A 22,699-nucleotide genomic window follows, 5' to 3' on the forward strand; every position below is an offset into this window, starting at 1 on the left:
TTAGACCGAAACGACGCATGAAATGAGATCTGGCGGGCTCCAGCAATCGGCTGCATCTACACCGTCGGTCCAAGGGCAGGAGAATGCTAATTCCTGCGAATGCTCCTCAATGAAGTGACCGGTCTGACATCCTTTGAGAATCTGAGGACAGTCAACAACCACGTCTGCGATACATTCCGAGAGGCCTGCCATATGAGAGGACTTCTTGAAGATGACCAGCACATGTGCCTGGGCATGGAGGAGGCCACAGTCAACCATTCTCCAGCAAACATGCAAAGTCTCTTGGCGATCATCATCACAGCCTGTGTCACAAGCAATCCAATTGACCTATGGACACAGTTCCGCGATCACCTCTCAGAGGACTTCCTCTACCAACACAGGCGCCGCGTGAACAATGCAGACGCAGACTGCAATGACGACATTTACAACCAAGCCATCTGCTGTCTCAAAGACAAGGTCGCTCTGATTGGTGGCCAACCTCTGCAAGTCTGCGGCCTCCCTGCACCACAGCATGACACGAACCAGAGGCTTTCCCAAGAATACCAGAGAGAAGTGAGCTATGACCTAGAAGACATGGTGGCGCAGGCAGAAAACCGCCAAACCAATCTTACAGACGATCAGCGCACGGTCTACACCACGTTCCTCGAGATTATGCAACAGATCGATAACCCTAATATCAGCCACCAAGGCAACATCATGTTCTTGGATGCCCCAGGTGGCATGGGCAAAATGTATCTGATCAATCTCATCCTTGCTAAAATCAGGTCCCAAGGCGAGATTGTGCTGGCAACAGCCTCGAGCGGAATAGCCGCCACTCTCCTCCAAGGTGACCGAACAATACCCAGTACTTTTAAGGTGCCGCTCAATATGCACAGGATGGACCAGCCATCGTGCAAAATCACCCGCAGCTCAGCCATGTCTAAAGTCCTGAAGGACACATCAGCCATTATCATAGACGAAGCGCCCATGACCCACAAATCGGTATACGAGGCGATTGACCGCACTCTTCAAGATATCAACAGACCAATGGGTGGCATCCCCACTCTCCTTTGTGGCGACTTCAGGCAAATCCTGCCGGTAGTGAGAAATGGGACAAGGGCAAACATTGTCAACGTCACCCTCGAGCAATCCCACCTGTGGACCCATGTCAAAATCATGAAGCTCAGTTAGTAACAACACTGCAGCTGCTGACTTTGCACACCTGCTTCTGGACATTGGAGAAGGTCGACTCCCTCTCGCTGCTGAGCCTGACACCATCAACATACCACCTACACTTGGAAAGTGTGTTGTCAGACTGGAAGAACTCAAGGCGGAGGTTTACCCAAACTTGGCAGCCAACTACAACAGGCCGGAGTGGTTAGCAAAACGGGCCATCGTCTCTCCACTTAACACCAATGTCAACCACCTCAACACTTGGTTCATGAATGAGTTTCCCGGAGAAGACAAACAGTACAATTCGGTGGACAGTGCCATGAGCGATGAGGAAGCCGTGACCTACCCTGTGGAGTTCCTCAACTCCCTCGGGCTGACAGGCATGCCACCACACCTACTTAAACTGAAGGTCGGCTCCTCCATCATGGTACTAAGGTCCCTGGAGCCACCGAAAACCACCAATGGCACCCGGTGCACAGTCACAAGACTGCACGAGAACGTGATCCAGGCAACCATCTCCTGCAGCCCTTACAAAGGTTCTCTTCTGATGCGTCATCCATCATCACCTCCTGATGGTCGAGGTAGGAGGAGCCTGTTCAGTGTTCAGCTCTCCAATTGGAGGTTGCAGAGTCTTAGGCGGAGCCGCTGAGGCTGTTGTCAAATCTTCTTCATAACCTGCCGTGATAATGAGACGAGTTCGTGTTCCTCTTCTTCTATGCACAAATAAGCAAAGCGAGTGGACAAACTCTTTTTGCCGACATAACATGGGGTCCGTGGAATAGACAAATGTCCCTTCTAGTATCGGAGATGCGTTATACTTCGTCCTCTACTCAATATATTGAATGCATCCACATTATATTGTTCAGCACAGTTTGCATTCTCAATCGAATGCTGTCCAATAGCAGATGCACACGATGTTGGGATTGATGCTGGGACCTGGGACCAATCGTGTTTTTCCTGATGGACAAAGGGACGTGCTGTTTGATTCTGTCAGTCGGAGTCTGGGTAGTTCTGCCTACATACCGAGCATCACATCGGCACTTAAACTCATCAATAGTATTGCTAAGTTTTGAGGCAGGCAGAACATCTTTCTTAACTGCAGGAATCGGACATCATGACGTGAAGATCACTCTTGGACGAACAGCCAGATACGTGTTTGAGACGCATCTTTTGATTTGTTCCTCATACCTTTGCGACATTTTCCCTTTCCAAGGAATCTTGATGGAGACCGGGAACTTTTCAGGTCCCATCTTCCGTTCATCTTAGGCAGTGAGGAATTTGTGCATAAACCTCCTGATGATATACTCGGGATATCCATTCTCACTGAGGATGCCGGCAATCTTGTCCATCTCCGTTTGAAGCTTGGAATTTGAACATATCCTCTTTGCTCGACTCACGAGTACACTGATCAAAGCAATCATGTATCACGTTGAACTTAGAGTCCCAACGAGTATACTGGCCGGTGAAAGTTGGCTTTCTATCGATGGACGTAGTAAACGATGATGCGGATCTCTCTACGAGGACGTCCAGAAAGGGTAAGCAATTAGTGCATTCCAATTCTGTTGTGAACTTGAGGGCAGGATGAAGAGACTTCAATTCATTCAAGAAGCGGTCACAGACTTCACGAGATTCAAACAGGCAAAATATGTCATCCACATATCTGTAGTATAAGATGGGGGGGTTGAGATACGTGCAACTTGGTCAACTTGTGCAGTTCTTGATTGCCAACAAAGATGTTTGCTAACTTTGGGCCCAAAGGAGAGCCCATGGCCACCCCATCATTTTGAGCGAACATAATGTTATTGAAGCTAAACTCGGCATCTCTTGCAGCCATGTTCATCAATTCGATGAAGACAGATTCAGAAATTGGCGGATGCTCAAGTTCCATGTGATACAGCAAATGTGCGCATCTGTCAAAGGGACATTTGTAAACAGGCTATCAATGTCAAAGGAACACATTACATTCTCCAAACCAGGAGGACACGTCTCCCTTATGGCATCAGTTAAAGTGAAAGAATCTTTGATGACGAACCTGGAGACCGACTCGAGCGCTGGTTGCAGTAACTCTCCCAGCCATTTCGCCAGCTGATGCTGGGCAGAGCCAGCCATGGACAGAATTGGTCTTACTGGAACATTCTGCTTGTGAACCTTCGGTGGACCATACATTCTCGGATGAAGAGAGCCTACCGGCTTGATCCTCTTGTAATATTCCCTCCACAGTTCACCGCGTTTATGCACTTGTCGAGGGTGAACTGTCTTCATACTTCCGAAATCTTCACATTATGTGTTCCATGTATTTACGCAGGTGATAGCGGATTCAAAAAATCGAGTATAGATCGAATTTTCAAAGAGGGAATCGATGACGTCACAATCGGCAGCGTTCGGCGGCAAACCGACGGCCGGGTCACAGACGACGTGCTTTACTTAACCAAGTCCATGAGTTCAGGACGTTTGTTCAACTCAGCATTTACGACTTTTATCCTGCCATGTTGTTAATCTGTTGAGGGAGGTAATGTAGAAACGATGAATATCTCAAATTGTTCATGTTACTCATCCGGCACGATGTGTCAAGGCCAACAATCTGAAGCGACCGGTCTCAAACGCTACCATGGGCACCCAGACACGCGACCAATATGAACTGAGCTGTTGAATGAGGTGCAAAACATCCAAAGAGACCACCGTAACCGAGTATTGTGATCCGTCCTGCCCCCCCATACCCGTCGTAGACGGGTATCTGCTAGTATACAGTGTGTATGCACATTTTATTTTATTTATTTATTTTTCCTGCAGCTATTAAAATGCACTAAACTGCTGCATTAGCAATTAATGAGATGTTTGAAGTGTTTGTTTGTTTTTTGGAACAGAAAGGGGCTTTCTTATGATCAGTGAATGCCATGGGATTCTGAACGAGCGAACATGTTCCTTTACATTTATTTATTTTGTTTACAGGAATTATTTTATACTTTCTTGGTGCCCAAAGAGGTATTGCTCCTAGTTGTAATTGTACACGAGCCTCTCTTGGATCTGTCTTTTTGTTTGATTTCATCTGAATTTTCAATGTTTCCTGACCAAGGGACTGCCAGAGGTGATTTGATGGTGTCTCCATAAGCTAACTGCTGCTATGAAACACCTTGAACCAGCACACCGACACACAGATGTTGTTATATGTATATACATACATACATTTTGCTGTTCTGCAAAACCACATGCCTCAAAGGCAATGTCACCCAGCATACAGTGATCCCCAGGCAGTTATTTTGTTAGTCTTCGTGCAGTCAGACCTTCCCCTCACATATAATAGGTTAACGGGACGAAGTGCGTTGCATGGGTCTTTTAGCTAAGTCTAATTTTTCTCTATCTTCTATTCTATTCCAACCCTTTCCTTTTAGCCATGGTTCAAATCAAAGCAAGCAAGCAAACGCACACGATGTGAACAACAAACACCCCACACATCCTCCCATGAGAGAATCGCCATAAGAACAAAAATGCTGCATGGCGTGCCCTTTCATTCAAATCTGCGTGCCAATTTCCAACGACATCTCACCTCACTCACCACCTCGACCACCAACACCTCCCGCACATGGGAAAAATATTCCCGTGCCTCCTCGTACCTATGTATCGATACCATTTGCCACTAAACAGAGGCGTGTTGCACGGCTCAGGGTACTCGGACCACGTGATGCAGGGACAACCGCATCTCGCCGGGGTGCCCCGGGTGGGCACGCGGGATTGATACGACCCTCGTCCAGTCACCAGAACCTAGCTAGACGGGCGGCGAGGTGGGGGGGAAGGAATCGTGTGAAGAGCAATCCGGGAGTTCGGTGTGGGCTGTCACGCCGGATGTGCGAATGAGACTGCTTCCGGCCCCAGGAGCCTGGCAGGGCGTGGCTTAGATTGCTGTGGCCCAATGGAGAAGCGGGATTCATGTCTCTTCTGGTCGTCACCCCACCCTTCGCCCACGACTTATAAAAGGAGGATCGTGGAGCCGTCTGCTCTCTTATTCGCCTGTCTGCGTCGCCCTCTCCTTCGCCTCTCTTCTGCGCCCTCTTCTTCACTGCTCCTCGTTGTCTGCCCGTCGCTGGATCTTCACTTGTGGTTGGTGTGTGACAGACGTTCTTCTTCCGGAGGACCAGTGCAGAGCGCACGTTGCCACGAGTCCTGGCAAAGTGACTAAGCAGGGGATAATGCGCCGACTCTTGATGTGGGAATGCTGATGCGGAGCGTCCCACGGAGGTACACGATACACTCATAAAACTATGCACGATTAGGCTAGGGATCTTTTGCCTCATGCACCTTCTCTCCTCTCCAGTTAGCTGGCTCCCACAACCAAACCTCTCTTTCTCTCGTTCTTTCATTCTCTCATTCCACCCCTCTATCTCGTCCCCTTTGGACACACAAAAGAGCGTCCCACTGATTCGCAATCACAGATTCCTCTAGCGGTGTGGACACCAATATGTCTACCTCCTACCTCCCACAAAGCGCACTGGGTTGCATTGGTTGGTCGACAGTGCCATGTATTGCAAGGCCGTTAGTCCTCATCTGCTCTCTTTCCTTCTGGCTATCAAATCGTGTGTGTGTGTGTGTGTGTGTGTGTGTGTGTGTGTGTGTGTGTGTGTGTGTGTGTGTGTGTGTGTGTGTGTGTGTGTGTGTGTGTGTGTGTGTGTGTGTGTGTGTGTCATAGCATAAGTTGAGATCGTAGAAGTGATAGCGGGATAAGTCTGCTCTGTGTGCTTTTGTAAATTGCTTGCCTTTTGTCACACCCCAAAAATTCCTTGCTCTCCCTGCTGCACATAATAATAAATCACATTCACTGTGACACATACCTTTCCTCGCTTGAGTGTGAATGAATGCTTGTATAGAAATGTTCCCAGCTCGTTTTCGTCTTTTCCTTCATTGGTCCAGCATGGTCCGTATCCTAGCTTAGCCGGGACGTTGTCCCCCAATGATCTGTTTTCTAGCCAGTACGTCCTTGGGCAGTTACGCTCGGCTGTGTCTGATCCAGTAAGGTGATCCGGTTTGAACAAGGCGTACCGAGGGTGTGTCCCCCGGTAATTAGGTCACGTGACCATTAGGTAAACCATATTCATTAGATAGGGGACCCTAAGTCACGTGGTTGAGTGATTGGCGTTCACGGTCGATTAGCGACCCGCCGCGTCATGAAGTTATTCATGTGTGATGACCTGCGATTCCAGAGATTCTGGTGGGAACCCAAGGTGGTTCCCCCCCCCCCCTCATGGTCTTCTCGTCCACGACCCTGGGTCTGCGTGCGTGCGCGTGCACTACAAGGGATCCCCATCATTATCTGTTGCTGTTCTAATCATGTTTACATTTTTAGCATACTTTTTGCAGATTGCCTAGCATCTAATTGATAAAAAGTTGTGCAAATTTATAATTGAAATATCAGCTGATTTAATGTTCGTATCCTTTTCTCACCTGTTGTAAGTAGAGCGTCCTGCTTTGTGATGCTTTAAAAGGCAGTGTCTAATCAGAAATACTGTTTGATAGGGCATACTATTACTGTTATATGAATTGAATGGAATATTGAATATAGTGAGCGTTTTCTGAACCGAATCGATATGAGAAACTGGATTTAATCACTCACCATTATTATAAGTGAAGAAGAAGATGAAAGAGGAAGAGATTTTGTTTTAATGTAAATTCACCACATGGTGTACCGCTGCGTGCATGTATGCGCTTATGGTGCGTATGTGCATGCTACGCTGCTGATTGTGTAGGTGGTACTGTTATTGCTTGATTTGTGGTATCCCCTGCAGGACAATTGTTGATGGATGGATGGATGGATGCAGGCATGCACGTTAAGACACAGCTCTTTTTTTAATGTTATAGACACCTGAAAAGTCTTGCCCCAGTAAGTTTTGCAATTCCGTAAGCTGTCCTACAAGCAATTTATGATTGTTTTTGCAGGCAGAGGAGGCGGAGCGACAGGAGCAGCGCCGGCAGGAACAGCAGCGCGAGCAACAGCGCGCGCAGCTAGAGGAAAAGCAACGGAGAGAGGAAGATAGACAGGTAAGCTTACCTTGTTTTTGAGTTTAATTGCAAACTTTTGTTCTGCAAATATGAAAGTCTGAACAGGATTTATAATAAAAGGTCTCCATTTTCTCGTTACCTCTGCTTCAACAGAAATGTAAGACTCATGTAGGTGCTTGTATGTTTCATCACAGGATGGATAAGGACATTTGATGTTTCAGATGATTTGTTTATTGTGTGTGTGTGTGTGTGTGTGTGTGTGTGTGTGTGTGTGTGTGTGTGTGTGTGTGTGTGTGTGTGTGTGTGTGTGTGTGTGTGTGTGTGTGTGTGTGTGTGTGTGTGTGTGTGTGTGTGTGTGTGTGTGTGGTCCAATGTCCATGATGTATACGTCATTGACACGAAATAATTTATGGTATACATCATGCACTCAATCTTTACCAAAAAAACTTCGGACAAGAGAGAATTTGGTAGATGGAGAGTAAAGAGGGGTTAAGTTTTGTCCTTCACTTCCATTATTCTTGCAGGATAGTGTATATATATATATATATATATATATATATATATATATATATATATATATATATATATATATATATATATATATATATATATATATATATATATATATATATATAGTTGCGGCCACGGGTACCGAGTGTATTATGAGGGGGTTAATCCCCGTTTCTCCTCGGAAGAGCCGGACTTGGGGCCACCACTCGCAATTAACTTTGTGATACGGTGGGCTGCCTTTCAACTACAAACGCCGTTCCAGTGTCCACCGTCTAATTTTACCGTTTCACGAGAGGTCACGTGGCTTCCTGAACGGGGAGCGTGTCCTTGGCAAAGCACCAATCTTATCTTGAGTTCTTAATTAGGACGGCCGAGCATTTACCGCTGGTACATGCCGACTGATGGGTCAATTCGTTTGGTAATTACCTCCCAGTCTATCTAGGTTCGGACAATGCTGGATCAATGGAAGGAAAGGGCAAGCATGGACAGGTTGAAACTTCAACAAGGAATTTATTGATGAGGAAAAAATAAATAAACAGAAGAACTTTTCATTTCCTTGTGAAAATAGCTAACAAATCAAAATAATCTCAAGCAAATAAAGAATTAATCACTTGCCCACTCGCAAACAAGCTTGAACACCAATCGACATCACGTCGTCACCCCCAGGATCCAGGGACGCCAAGAGCAGGTCTCGAGCAGAACCGGCATTAATGGTCCAAGCGTCATCCACCATCAGGAGCCACAACCAACAGACACCTGCAAGGAGCTGTGAGGCTGTCACCAGTGATCAGAACTGCATGCCTGCAAGGCCATCACCGACTGTCGCCAGCTCACCAACCGCCTGACTGGAACTGACTGGAGCTGAAAATAGCCATCGCCCAGCTGTCACCAACTGACCTGTCACCAACTCATCAACCGTCTGACTGGAACTGACTGGGGCTAAAAATAGCCATCACCCAGCTGTCACCAGCTGATCAACCGTCTGACTGGAGCTGAAAATAGCCATCGCCCAGCTGTCACCAACTGACACCAAAGAAAAACGGACCTCTCGTCCTTTTTATCGGCGGCCAGTCTGTGCGGAGCCTCAAGCAGACTTCAGCCAAATCCACCTTTCCTATTGGCGCATCGTTGCACGTCACCAACCACCAGTCTCGCGATCATTCCTGGCTTACAGCGCCATGTTTGTGGTGCTGGACGAACGGCAGAAAACGGCCACTTGACAGAATTACCGAGCAAAAACGTGAAGCGCTCATAAAACGTCAACGACAACCATCCCCAGAGCTGCCAAACGTCAGTTAAAGAGGTGGGTGTCGAACGTTGATGGAAACAGGTGGGTGCCTTTTATGATCCACAGCCGTATTTGACCGTCACAATAACTGCTCAGGAAAAGCCCGCGGTGTGCTTCATCAAATTTTCTATGTCTAAGGTGTAAATAAATCGTCAACCTCCAAGCCAATGTGTCCTGATGGAAAGGTGGTAGCCGAGCCTCTGTTGTGCTAACGGCGATCTCAAATGCATGAATGTGTCTGTCATAAAGAGAAAAAAAAGCCATTCCATAAGAAAGGGAATCTATTCTATACCCTTCTCAATGCATCAAAGTTAGAATCCCATCAGACATGGGGATGGGTCTATCATAGATATGCATTTTGGGAAATAACTGAGGACCTAAATGTTTGCATGCATGAGTCTGATCCGATTCTGAAATCCGTAATAATATGCATAAGATAGATATGTGTATATAAAGACAATTGTTGATAACCATTAATCGTAGGTAGATGTGTGCTTAGCTAGTTAGCTCAGTGCCCGATATTGGCACATGCGATGCCATGTACAATATATATCGATAATCGGCACAACCCCACCTCCCCCACGGCCCGCCCCAGCGAGCGGCTGTTGTTTATCTCACATGATGACGTCAATATTGGTGCCAACGATTACCTCTCATGGGTTTTATTGGAGAGTTTTGCAGTTAAGTAAAGACAAATCTATTTAATTCCATGTTCATTTGCACACTATTGCGGATCGCCATGTTGGTAATTGGCACAGGCCGATATCGGTATCGCTCTCTCGGTTTTCCGTACCGGTAATCAGTACAGGCTTTCTAAAGCACACCCAATTCATATGAGGGGAAAAAACAAGGAAAAAAAAAGACATCAAATGTCATAGCCCGCATTGTTTTAGTAATTTTGCTGTGCGGAATTAAAGGGCAAGCTCATATTTTTGGACAACTAAAATGGCCGCCAGTCTACCAGTCAGCCATCTTTGACCAGATCATAAAGTAAATAAAGACCAGATCACTTGTACTGTGCTTGTGCCAAGTTTGAACAAAATCGGACCATGCATGTCTGAGAAATGGTTGGGGACACATTTAAGTAAGAAAATGGCCACCAGTCTGCCATCTTAGATCTGATCTCGAAAATAAATGACTTGCACATGAAAGCCATTATTCTTTACCTGTGTGCCAAGTTTGAACAAGATTGGTAAATGCATGTCTGAGTAATAGCTGAGGACGTATTCTCCACCAGGTCTGTGTTTTTTTTTGTTTGTTTTTTTACAACTAAAATGGCCGCCAGTCGGCCATCGTTGATCGCAACGTGAAACAAGATTATGTGCATATGGATAACATCATGTCTTGTCTTTGTGCCAAATATGAATAAAATCGGTCCTACAAATCGGCACTTGTACGGTGCTCGAGCGCTGAGGGTTAAAAGTTGAAACCTACTGTACTTGCTTCCTGGTGCATCTTGACGTGCTTGAACACCTATCGGTGTTCACCTAAAAGTTGCTTGAACACCTAAAAGTTGAACACCTATCAGTGTTCCAGGTATAGCCGAGTGCATCGAAGCTTTTAAAATCATATACAGTATTTAAGGATTGCAAACACCTTTCTTTCTTTTTTTGTTGTTGTTGTTGTTGTTGTAGATATAGATTTATTTTGCTTTTAAATTGTTGTTTTTTTTTTTTCCGGGATATTCAAATTTCCAATCGACGTGAGATTCTACCAATATACTATCGTGGCCAAAATTATTGGCACCCTTGCACTTTTTATTTTATTTTTTTTCTTCAAATAACTCACAATTTTCTCTAAAATAAGTTGAAATTGACAAAACTATTCGGTCTCCACAATTCTATATTTCACTGTTAATATTACAGAAACTTTGTTTTTGATTCGGAACTTAACATATCCTTTTAAAGAAGAAATGTCATTGACAAAATTATTAACACCCTCGATTTAATACTCGGTAGCACAGCCTATGGACAAAATAACTGCAGTCAAGCACTTCCTCCAGCCATGAATGAGCTTCCTACTCGTCTCTACTGGCTGGTTGTCCCACTCTTCGAATGCAAACTGTTCCAGTTCTCCCACATTTGAAGGGTGCTTTCTTCCAACTGCTGTTTTCAGATCTCCCCACGGCTGTTCAATTGCATTTAGATCTGGACTCGTTGCTGCCCACTTCAGAACAGTCGAGCGTTTTGTCTTGAACCATTCCTGGGTGCTTTTTGAAGTGCGTTTGAGGTCAACATTGCATACAGTGGACACAGGAACATCAAGATCTCTGGAGATGGACTTGTAGCCTAGAGATTGTCCATGCTTGGCTACAATCTTGTGTGTGATCTCAGATAATTGTCTGGTTTTCGTTCTTTTCTCCATGCTCGATGCGGTACACACAGTGACACAAATCGGCAGAATGACTCCTTTTCTCCATTGAAGCTGGTTGAATGAGTGTTTTTTTTTTTGTTTTGTTTTTTTTAATATTTCAGGTACCTGCAACGCGCCACAGGTGAGTTCAATTCCAAAGGAAAGGAGAATCGCCTGCTTGAAATCTCATTTTTTTCTAACAACTTCTAAAAGGTGCCAATAATGTTGTCGGGGCCATTTTAGGATTTCTGTGTGGAATAAGCTTAGATTTAGTAATTTTTTTTCAGCTTTTTTTTTGTTTGTTTGTTTTGTTCCACTGCAAACCAAATGAATACATGTGTGGATACAAAAAGATTTTTTTTAATTTCAACAATTTTCTGGAAGAAATGATGCATTATTTGAAAAAAAGTGCAAGGGTGCCAACATTTTTGGCCGTGACAGTAACTGATATATCGATTATATCGCCGAACCCCGCTACAGTGTATGAGATTGAACCCAGGATCGCAGAATCGCATGACGTGCCAAGATTTGAATGTCAAACAAGCCAACCTTGGCCTTCCTTTTGCTGTTGAATGGGTACTCTGGATTTTGGTACAGAGGGTGAGGGTGAGGCCTGAGCTCATTATATGCCATGCTTGGGGAGGGTGGGTGAGTGGGGTGAAGGGGGGAATAAAAGGAAGAGAAGTAGAGCTTGCTGGCATTTGGAAAAGGATGGATTTTGAGAAAACGGAATTTTTTTTTTTTTTTTCCTTTTCGTGCGGTTACACGGGTTTGCCAGGATTGAGTTTGGGGAAGTGGTGGAATGCTGACTGCAGCACAGCTGATCCAGTGCTTATTCAGCCCAGAAAATGTCCATCAATTCCTAGCCTTGCTGATTTACAAAAAAAAAAAAAATTCAACAAACTTCTGCTTTTTGGGACAAGGACAACTCACAGCCTCACTCCTTGTGCCTCACTGGTGGAATGGGTTCACTTGATTATATGCAAAATAAATAATTCCTTTTTGATGCACTCGGATTTCGGACTTGGGGCTTAATACACGCTCTCCTTTTGAATCCAAAGAAACAAAACTATAGCTTGCATTTCTCAGGGATCTGATTTGATTCTGCTCAAATCCCTTGGGAAATGTTTGGGAGTTTTTATTACCTCCACCACCGAAGGCGGACGGAGATTACGTTTTTACCCCTGTTTGTCTGTTTGTCTGAGCAGGATATATCAAAAAGTTATTGATGGATTCGGATGAAACTTTGTGGACAGGTTGGGTGTGTCAGGAGAGATCAGATCTGTGACTTGCTGCAGGTACCATGTAAACCTGTACAAACCTGTTCCATGGTCGGGTTGTCTGCGACGAAACTGTCTCCCCCACCAGGTTTCCTGGTGAGGAGGGTGTTTAGATATGGAATCCCAGCAGGATTAAAAACAAAACCTGTCAAAGGGCGGAGGAGCTCCTTGTGAGCCAACGGCCATCCATATCTAGTGCCTTACTGTGTCTGCGGACGTCCTCCTGCAGTTGGGTTCCTTCTTATTAAGAAGTTGGTGGCAGGATTTGCACTCCGGCCACCGTAAAACCCTTCATTCTGAAAAACACAAAAACGCAAAGAAATCTGAAAACGCACTCCGTGGGAGTACCTCCTGTGCAGCTTCCCATCGCAGGGCAGCTCACCGGATGACGGGATTGGGGCAAAGCCTTCGGGACCCCCAATCTTTGATGATAGGAGGGAAACCACAGGGTAACATTCCCGGGTCAGATTGCAGGAGAGTGTTTTGGAGTGGTGCTTAAGTATTGTCCACCAGACGGCGGTCTCCTTGGGTTAACCTGAGGCGGTCCCTCCGGATAGGTGCCTGGAATGTCCTATCCCGAAGAGAGGATGATCACCTGTCTCTGTTATCATCTGAGCTCAAGCGTTTGTACATCGGTATCACAGCACTCTCTGAGGTTCAGAGACTAGATTGTGGTGAGATCATGGTGGGTGGTTACACCTACTATTGGTCTGGTCGCTCTGATGGTTACCATGCCCAAGGAGTTGCTGCAGCTGTGTCCAATAAGCTGGCTCGAATGATAATTGAGGTAACACCGGTCAATGAGCGTATTATGAGACTAAGGATTCGTCGCTCCTTGGGTGTCATTTCCCTGGTCTCGATATGTGATCTCACCGTGAAGGACACATTCTATGCCACGCTCGAGTCTGCGGTTGATCAGTGCCCCAGGCGAGATACACTTCTGGTCTTGGGGGATTTCAGTGCATCTACTGGAACTGATAGGGATGGTTATGAGGTGTGTGTTGGTCTAACAGCTTGTAAAGCGTTCGATTCAGTGAATCGGGATGTCCTCTGGAGGATTCTTGGTCTTCGTGGGGTGCCACCAAAACTGATCGATCTGATGTCTGAACTCTACTCTGGTACTGAGAGTGCTGTGAGATGTGATGGTACCATCTCTGACTTATTTCCAGTTGTTACTACACTTCGTCAGGGGTGTGTACTGGCCCCCACGCTTTTCAGCACTTGTATGGACTGGATTCCTGGGAGGATGTCGGAGAGATCAAGCCGTGGTGCATCATTTGGGAATGTCAAGATCTCTGACCTTTATTTCGCAGATGATGCAGTCATCTTTGCGGAGACTTTAGATATCCTTTTGGGAGCCCTCGAGGTGATGAATGAGGAGTCGGAGCCGCTGGGATTATGGGTTTCCTGGGTCAAAACTAAGATCCAGGCTTTCAATGACATCTTGGATGCTGCTGTTCTGTCTGTGCCTGTTTGTGGTGAGGATGTTGTGGTCACGGAGAAATTCACTTACCTTGGCAGTGATATTCAGGTCTCTGCTGGCTGTGGGTCAGAGGTCAACAGACATCTTGGTTGGGCCTGAGGAGTCATGGATTCACTTGATCATGGGGTGTGGTGCTGCCGGAACCTGTGCAGGAGGACGAAAGTCCGAGTCTTCGGGTCCTGGTGCTTCCAGTCTTGGTCTTTGGATGTGAGACTTGGACTCTGACCAAGGATCTGAAACGGAGACTTAATTCCTTTGGTACCAGGTCTCTTCGAAGAATCCTTGGCTATCGCTGGTCGGACTTTGTTTCCAACGAGCGGTTGCTGAGAGAGACTCAAACGAGATTTGTTACCTGCATGGTCCGTGAGCGTCAGCTGCGGCTGTATGGACATGTGGCTCATTTTCCTGACACTGATCCTGCTCACAAGATTTTCTCAGCGAGGGAGTCTCGTGAGTGGAGGAGGCCAGTGGGCCGACCACGTGTCTCGTGGTTGCAGCAGGTTGATCGGCATCTCATGGAGATGGGGATGGGCCAGGCATCTGCCTGGGGGATGCCAGACGGAGGCCCCTGGAGTACCGGCGGAAAGTGGACGCAGCGACGCGCTGTTCTGGCGCATGCTCCCATACCTGACCTGACCTTGGGTGTGTAGTGTGACGAGGGTGAATTGATTTGATTTTGGTGAAGATCCAGAAACGAGAATTTTAAAGTGATTCTTCACTTTTGGGAGTTTGGGCCCAAAACGAGAGATAGCATGTTATATGAGTTTGTAGGTGATGAGAATAAGCTGATTAGATTTTGGTTCAGGCCAAAAGCAGATATTGCTGATCAGTGGGATACAAAACATAAACTTTTCAGACCGGCGGAGATATGCACTCTACTGAGTGTCGTTCAAACTCTCTGCACCACAAAACAAGCTGTTGCACTCTGCGTTAGTGGAATGGTGAATCTCATCATCAGAGAAACAGTCATTCACTCTGATATTTGGGGTGCATAATAAACTCGCGTATTTATTCTTCACCTTTTCTAGCAGAGTGACCTCGATAGCCAAATGTGATGAATTTGCAACCGTGATTGGCCAAAGGCTTGGAGCACAAGTTCCTTTCCTGTCATTCCTTTTTTGTTTTTGTTTTTTGGAAAATTTTTTAATTTTGTACACAAAATTTGGCCTCGTGGAAGAGAGATTACAGAGGACAAAATGGCAACATGCCTCTCCCAACAATGGATGGAGGTCCTCAATGTCAGACATGAGATCAGGGTCATTTCTCTGGACATATTTCGAGCTTTTAATACAGTGTGGCATCCTGCCTTTCTCTCCAAACTGTCTGCCTAATGGCATCCAAGGCCAACTCCATTTTTAGTTGACTCACTTCCGTAGCCAATGTGTGCCTCTCAACAGAATCCTTTCATCTCTCGCTGTCAAGGCTGGAGTACCCCAAGACTGTGTTCTGGGCCCAGTGCTATTCCTGATCTTCATCAACGATCTCTTTGACTCTGTGGAAAATCCCCTCCATCTATTTGCTGATGGCTCCTTCCTTTGCCGTGATATCCCTCATCCTTCAGATAGGCATGCAACAGCCTCTGCCCTCTCTCTGTCTTTGTCTGAAATGACACATTTCAAAGTTGTCCTTCCTTGGCACACTTGAACTCCTATCCATGTGCAAGGCTTTCATCCACAGCTTGATGGAGTACTGCGTTTCCCTCCGGGATGGTGTCCCTGCCTCACACCTTGCTTAGCTTGACGCTGTGTAAACCAAGGCCTTCAAGATTATAAGAATATCCCACGATGAACCTGAGTCCTTGGGCTTATCACTTTCCCATCGCAGGCAGATCGGTGGTCTTTGTCTTCTACCGCTTCCTTTCTGGTTCTGCATCGTCTGCTCTCTCTGTGCTTTGTGCTTTGTCCGCCCCCTCCCCCCCCCCCAGCTTACTGCAGGGCACACACGGTCCACCATAAACCCCCTTCTGGTGAAACTACCGAAATCTAGGACCGCTGCTCACCTGCACTCATTCTTTCCTGTTTTTTAAAATATATATTTTTTAAGTTTTTGTTTTTCCTGCCCTGCCAAATTTCCGTTTTTTCCGTCATGATTGTTTGCTTCGGCATTCATCTTGTCCACGCCATGCATCCTCCTCTGACCTCTACTCCTCATTCCTCCATTATTATTTGTCCAGGTCTTCCTCAATTTTGTCCTTCAAACCTGCTGTTGGTGTTCCCCCCCCCCCTCTCTCTGCTGTTCCTTTTTGTTCAGTTGCATCCCGATCGGTTCAGTGTTCCATCTTTTCTACGAGCCTTGCCTCTGCATACAAAAAAAGGACACTGACAGCGGTGCAGCAGGTGGATGCAACAAGCAAGTGAATGAACAAACAGGAACAGAGAAAGGGTGGAAGCGTAGTTACCGACAACTGCAGGAAGAGGATCGGAGTTAATGGGGGTGAGTTTGTTGGATACAGATTGAGGATGACTTGACGTGATGGTGCACTGCCATCTTGAAAACCTGGAGGGAAGAGTACGATGGAACAGCCTCAGGAAGACTGCTCCACAAACTGGAGAAAAGAGGAAGAAAAAAAAAAAAAAAGAGTACAGGTGTGCTGTGAGCCTGTATTATGGGAGTTTAACCAGGTGGGGGTTACTGAAAGACCACGTGTGCCCTGGAGCAGTTGGGGGAAAGTCAGAGGGCTGACAGATGGTCAAACTCGACTGGAGGAGAGGCAGTGATAAGAGAGGTCACGGCTAATGACGAGGCTTACAATTTTACGAAACAACCTTTAATTCCAGTGGCTGACCTTGGAAAAGGATAGGCTGAAAATTAAACAGAACTATATCTGATATACGTATGGCACATAGTATATTTTTTGTTGCAAGCTAATAATCAAATCCTTTGGGGTCGGTCATGTTTGTGGACTTTAACCAAACCGGTTCGGGCTGTCCGATTCATCCTACTATAATTCACCGTCCGTCTGTTCCCAGGTACTGCAAAAACGGCTGAACCGATCGTAACCATTTTTTGGGGGTGTGTAATCCCGGGACCCCTTGGAGTAAAATAGGCATGAATATAATAACACGACCCCCTTGACGGCTCCAATGGGGAGCGGGTGACTTCTAGTTGTGTTCATTTAACTGCGAGACTTGCTGGAACTTCCTTCAACTGTTTTGGGAAACTATCATTCCCGGATAAAAAAAACACTTTACAAGATTTCTTTTATGACCAAGAAATTTCCTGAGCACGGTCTAAAAAGAGGAAGAGGCAACAGCAGTAAAGTTTGTTGGCCGAGTTTGTTTGTAATTCCCCAAAATAAGTAATTTACATCGTTTGTTTCAAAATATAAACCACCAGAGTTGGGAATACAATTGCATTTTGTGAGAATATTCCTCTTGGAATTGTCACGTGATCGAACGGGTCATTCTTTGGAATTATGTTCGGTTGTGGGACCCTCTTTCAAGGAATAGTCTTGATCAAAAACGGTGGCATTTATAATCCCAATAAAGAGCTGCTCGTCGATAGAACTCGATGTGCTGTTTGACCAGTGATCATTGATGATGCGAATTTCAAAACCTCGTTGTCATTGGGAAGATCCATATTTACCTCCGTCGGCGAAGGTGGATGGAGGTTGTGTTTTCACCCCTGTTTGTCTGTCTTTGTTCGTAAGCAGGATATCTCAAAAGGTTTTGAACAGATTCGGATGAAACCTGGTGGACTTGTTGGGAATGTGACAAGGACTCATTGATTCCATTTTGGTGAAGATCCGGATCCGGCCTATTCCAGCCGAGAAGATACTGAGTGCTGTTCCAGTTTAAGATGAAAGCATCGTCCACAAGCAAGGCTGCCCTCCAAGGCCTGAGATTTGATGGTGCTTTCATTTTTCTCTGTTATTGATGCAATGTCCTGCTTGAATAGCTTCTCTTTTTTTTTTTTTTTTTTTCCATAGTCGAGGTTTGTAGAAGAGCTGGATCACTGAACGTGCAAGCACATAACGGAACAAAAATAACATAGTGGAAAGGAGGGCCACAACAGAGAGACATGTAGAGGAAGCAAGGGATCAAGGGGAGGGGAGGAGGGCACAGGCACTGAACAAGCTGGATACAAGCAAGGAAAACTGTTCTGTTCTCTCGTATGGCTGCTGGGTGGCTTTCATTTGTTGGAAGCGTGGCTGTGCCACTGATGCTGTGCCCCTCTGCCAATACACTGGTACTCGTTTCGCCGACCTCGGAAGGATGACAGGCCGAGTCAACCCCATCTGGTAATTCAGTGGCCAACAGGGCTCAAACTCGGGACCTTAAGATCCCAAGCCAGCCACCCTAACCACTAAGCCAACACCAGGCTTGCAAGGAATATTGGGAATGGACCAAAAAAACGAAAAGGAGGGGGGGGGACTCAATAACAGAGAAATAATGTGTGTGCTCGGGAAGGACTAATGAGGGTAGAAAAGATCATGAGTGTGGATGGAGGGTGACCTGAGTTGCTGGTGAACAACCATCTGGAAGACCTAGAGGGACGAATGGGATTGAACAGACTGAGGAAGTTGGTTCCACAGGTAAAATAATGGAGGAGAGCTGTGAGACTGGATTTTGGAAGTTTCAGCACAATTGGGTTCCGAGCAAAGCATGTGCACCATTCAGAAACTTTAAGGGAAAAGGGGGGTCGGGGGGGAGGCTGACAAAGCAAGAAAATGGCAGAGGGTGTAAAACCATAAAGGCTATGATAGAAGACAGGCGACTGACTCGTCTGTGATGTGAGAGTAACGGGCCCAATGATTCGGCTTCATCATGGAAGATTTAATTGATTTTGAGGGCGTTGTTGTCCATAGCATAAAGAAGTGCAAGGTGAGAGGGAGGGGTGCCACCCCAAAGGGGGGAGCATTGTACTCCAAGCTGTGGATGAAGACAGTGTAGTACCCTTTTTTTATGGATCCCAACAAGGTAACTTTAAGTGGTTGGAGCATCCACTCTGAGTCTGAGGTGAGCAGTTGGATTCCAACCGTGGCCGAGTCGTACCAAAGACTTCAAAATGGTACGGGCTCCTTTCATGCTTGACACTCAGCATTTAGTTGATAGAGCATGTTCGAGCCCCAAGGGTTAGCATCCTTTAGGGAGGGAGATTTCTCCTTAGTTTCCCCCACTGAAGTGACATTATAAATATGGCGTCGCCGGTAGCTAGAGTGCCCTGGAAGTTGCATCACTTCCCCCAAGGTCAGCGGCTGTTTGTCTGAAATAGAGTCCGGTGTTGTCGCTTTATATTTGTCTGCATGTACGTGGAGACGTGCTTTATGTTGCAATTCCTCCACAAGCTTAAGACCTCGTAAAGAAAGAACAAATTGACACTTCTCCATTGGACTGTGGCGTGAACGTTCGATGGTCATGAAGCCGATTTGGGGGGGAATGATCGATCGCGTCAAAATGAGCCCTTCTTCGTCACCTTATACTGATCCACTCGGACTCGTGTCCATTACATGCTTCAAGCAGAGGTTTGGGCACAAGGAAATCCCCCCTTGAAATGCTTGAACCTCACTCGTATAGAACCAGAGCGTTAGACTGTAATGAGAGATTGAGGAAGAGCGTTAGTTTTCACGTTTACAAAAATATAAGAATTGAGGGTTTTGGGGGGGGGAGGGGGGGTTTCTGTATAATGATGTAATTTCTGGGAAAAACTGTATCATCTCATCTCTTCCTCCTGCCATCAGTGCACCCCCATTGTCCCCTCCTTCACCCACGCGTTTCTGTTTAACTCAACTGGGCTGCGGTTTCCCTTCTGCCGGAGAGTGAAAAAGAATTTGAATTCACAGCGTTGTGCTCGGTACTTTTGGATTGCAATCGATAATATATTTTGATCAATTGAAATCCTCAGCGACCTGAGGTCCTGACCCAGTTTGCTTGGGTTGTTTGAGAGTTGATGAACACTGTCAGGGGGAATCAAGTAACGTTTTTGTGGAAGTAACGTTAAGGGGCCATGAGGCGGATGCTGGGTGGTGGTACATAGGCCCGAATGTTCACTTCAGACTTGTTTGAGTCTGTCGTCTTTTGTCGACCACGGGCATTATCCTTAAGCGTATAAAATAATGGTATTAACGTGCGGAATTTGTTAATCCAGCTCGAATTACCAAGCAGGTTCACTTGTGCTTGCTAAGCTAACCCGGCAGGCCTCGCAACTACGATGGCGTCACAATACACAGAAACTGGCTACATGCGGGTTGTTTCTCGGCCAAGGAATTTGTCCTGATGTCTTAAGGGGATAATGCAGCGGTACCCCTTCTTTGTTCTTGGTTTATTTTGATTAGTTCATGCTTGATGTCATTAACATTGTTGGAAAAAACCTAAAAAAAATGGTTAATTAACACAAGTCCATGAAATAAAAATTAAAAAAAAGTAACAAAAAAGTATTTATTTAAATACTCTGTGTATTATCAGGATATGTGTAACTGGGAGGCTTCAATGAGTATAAGTTACTGGTGCAGATCTCAGATGTAAAATGAAAAAAATAAATAAATAAAAAACCCCAGCACGTCACTTTCTTGAGAGTTCAGAGTTCGTATTTTTTCTATTTCTTTTTTATTTTTTATCCAGGCCTGTATGGGGAGGAACATTGTATTTGGAACGTGGGGTTTATAAGGGAGGGGCAAACAGGAACCTGAGGGTCTCGTCGCATGCAAATGATCTCGCGCGTAATCTTTAAGAGGGCGTGAGCTCTATTGGCTGGCAGCAGAACTATGAAGCTTGCATGCCCGAAAAGTTTCCGGTTGAGTGGGCAGTGGCTCTCCGGGCATAACTTGGAAGAGAAGGGTTTGGTTTGCTTGAGATAATTAGTGACAAATGGACAAAGCAATGTCTCTCTTCGGCTACAATTCTCCCCGGTGCTTCAGGCTGAAGATGAGTTGAGATTGAGAGAAGAGCAAGAGAGGAAAGAGGAGGAAGAGTATCAAAGGTTGAAGGAAGAGTTCTGCGTGGAAGATGAAGGAGCAGATGAGGTGCTCTCTGAACAGGAGGTGAGGAGGGTATCGTATTTGGGATGTGGGTGTTTATGGATGATGTCATCGTTAAATGGGTGGGTTTTTTTTAATTTTTTTTAATTGATACAATGCAAAAGTCTTGTGTATAAAATGGAAATATGGAAGGATAACGAATGGTGTTGTCGTTTTAAGGATTTTTTTTTTATCAAGTGCGCAGTTCTGCTTGAAGGGAAGTGTGACTCAGGGCGTTTCTAAGCCTCCGTTGTTGTTCCCCAGTCCCAGAACCTGCTGCAAGACTTCATAGACTACATAATGGTGAGTTATTGCACAACTTGCCTGCAACTCGTGGTGATGTTTCAGAAACTTGATTGTGAGGGGCGTGTGGAACTGTCATCATAATTATACCTTCAGGTTCAATGTACGACTGTTGACTGTGATCCAATGAACTAATTGGGAACACCGACGACTTCTTGGAATGTTCCTGATGCCGTGGGATCTCTGAACAAATTACAGAGTCGAGCACCTGGATGGGACGCCGGTTGTTGTAGACTGTAGAGGGAAGGCAGGATGACTCATTTGGTAGCGTGATTGCTTCTGGCTGCCTGTGTCGTGGACTCGTGTTCCCTTCGAGGCCGAATCGACGAAAACCGCCGTCCTGGCGCAGTGTCGTAAAGGTGAATCTGTGCCTTACCTCCAAATACACTGTCCTTTGGATGGGGATGTAAAGATTGCTGTCAAGTGTGCGTTTAGGTTGTGGCTAGTAAAGATCCCACGTTATCTCTCAAAAAGAGGAGGCTGTTGTGGTGTTGCCCTGGTTGGATTCCCTGCCGAAGGTTTAAATGGGTATTTATTTTGGTGAAGAGACGTAGCTGGCAAGTCTGATGAACCTACAGGGAATCGTGTGTTTGGTACATATCAGATAAGTACCGATAAACTAATATATCAAGTGTACGAGTCGTGTATGTGGCACAGGCACAATGAGCCAAATGGCCTCTTTCCTATGTTTTCTCGTATAATCCTTGAAATTTCATGAGATCACAAGAATAATGGTTCCAGGGACTTGCACCCTGGCCTAATTGAATGAAAGCGCTCATAAACGATTGGCTTTGAGATCTGCTTGGATAGTTGGGTCATCATAACACACGGGGGAGGATGGTGTCAACGGTGTGGTGGAATTGGCCAGCACCAATTTGGCCATGCGATGTTTTGGTAAAATACCAGGTGTTTATTCTCTTCAACTTGAAAACCTGGAGTCGATATGCAATACAATTTGCGAATGGCGCAGCTGGACACCTGTTTATGGTTGGCTGCAACAGCAGCGTATCGCAATATGTGTTTGTAAATGAGTCACGGAGAAAATAGAATGCCTTTCTTCTTGTACCACTCCTTTATGGATGCGCACGTTTAGATTGGATACGCAGGGTAATGATGACCTAATTCCCGGCCGAATGGACGTGGCCAAAGTCATCAACAATACAAAGCTTGTTGCTTGTTATAAAACTCGTCTTTGTACGACGAGCCGCTTGTTATCATGAGACCTCTCACTCGAGTGTGGTTTTTCTGATCGAACCGTTATGGCCGCAACCATCCCGTGCTAACTTGGCGTGCAAATCCGACGCGCCTCGGAATGCTTGTGGATCCGTGCATGAGAACTGAATTCCATAGGCTGGCGAGTGAGGGCAGCCTTGGGGTCTAGTTCTCTT

General features: G+C 45.9%; 1 protein-coding gene across 2 annotated transcripts in view; it reads left to right on the plus strand.

The window, feature by feature from the left end:
- DDRGK1 (DDRGK domain containing 1) overlaps positions 1 to 22,699 on the plus strand; it is a 43,692-nt gene that overhangs the window by 13,299 nt on the left and 7,694 nt on the right. For both annotated transcript variants that reach the window (XM_085874603.1, XM_085874593.1), the window contains exons 4-6: positions 7,078 to 7,179; positions 20,910 to 21,032; positions 21,273 to 21,311. In XM_085874603.1, coding sequence (XP_085730729.1) covers positions 7,078 to 7,179; positions 20,910 to 21,032; positions 21,273 to 21,311 — 264 coding nt within the window. The remainder of the gene's footprint in view (positions 1 to 7,077; positions 7,180 to 20,909; positions 21,033 to 21,272; positions 21,312 to 22,699) is intronic.

This window comes from Eptatretus burgeri, chromosome 1, assembly GCF_056783735.1.
Source record: "Eptatretus burgeri isolate ZD-2024b chromosome 1, Ebu_testis_v1, whole genome shotgun sequence".
Classification (NCBI taxonomy): Eukaryota; Metazoa; Chordata; class Myxini; order Myxiniformes; family Myxinidae; genus Eptatretus; species Eptatretus burgeri.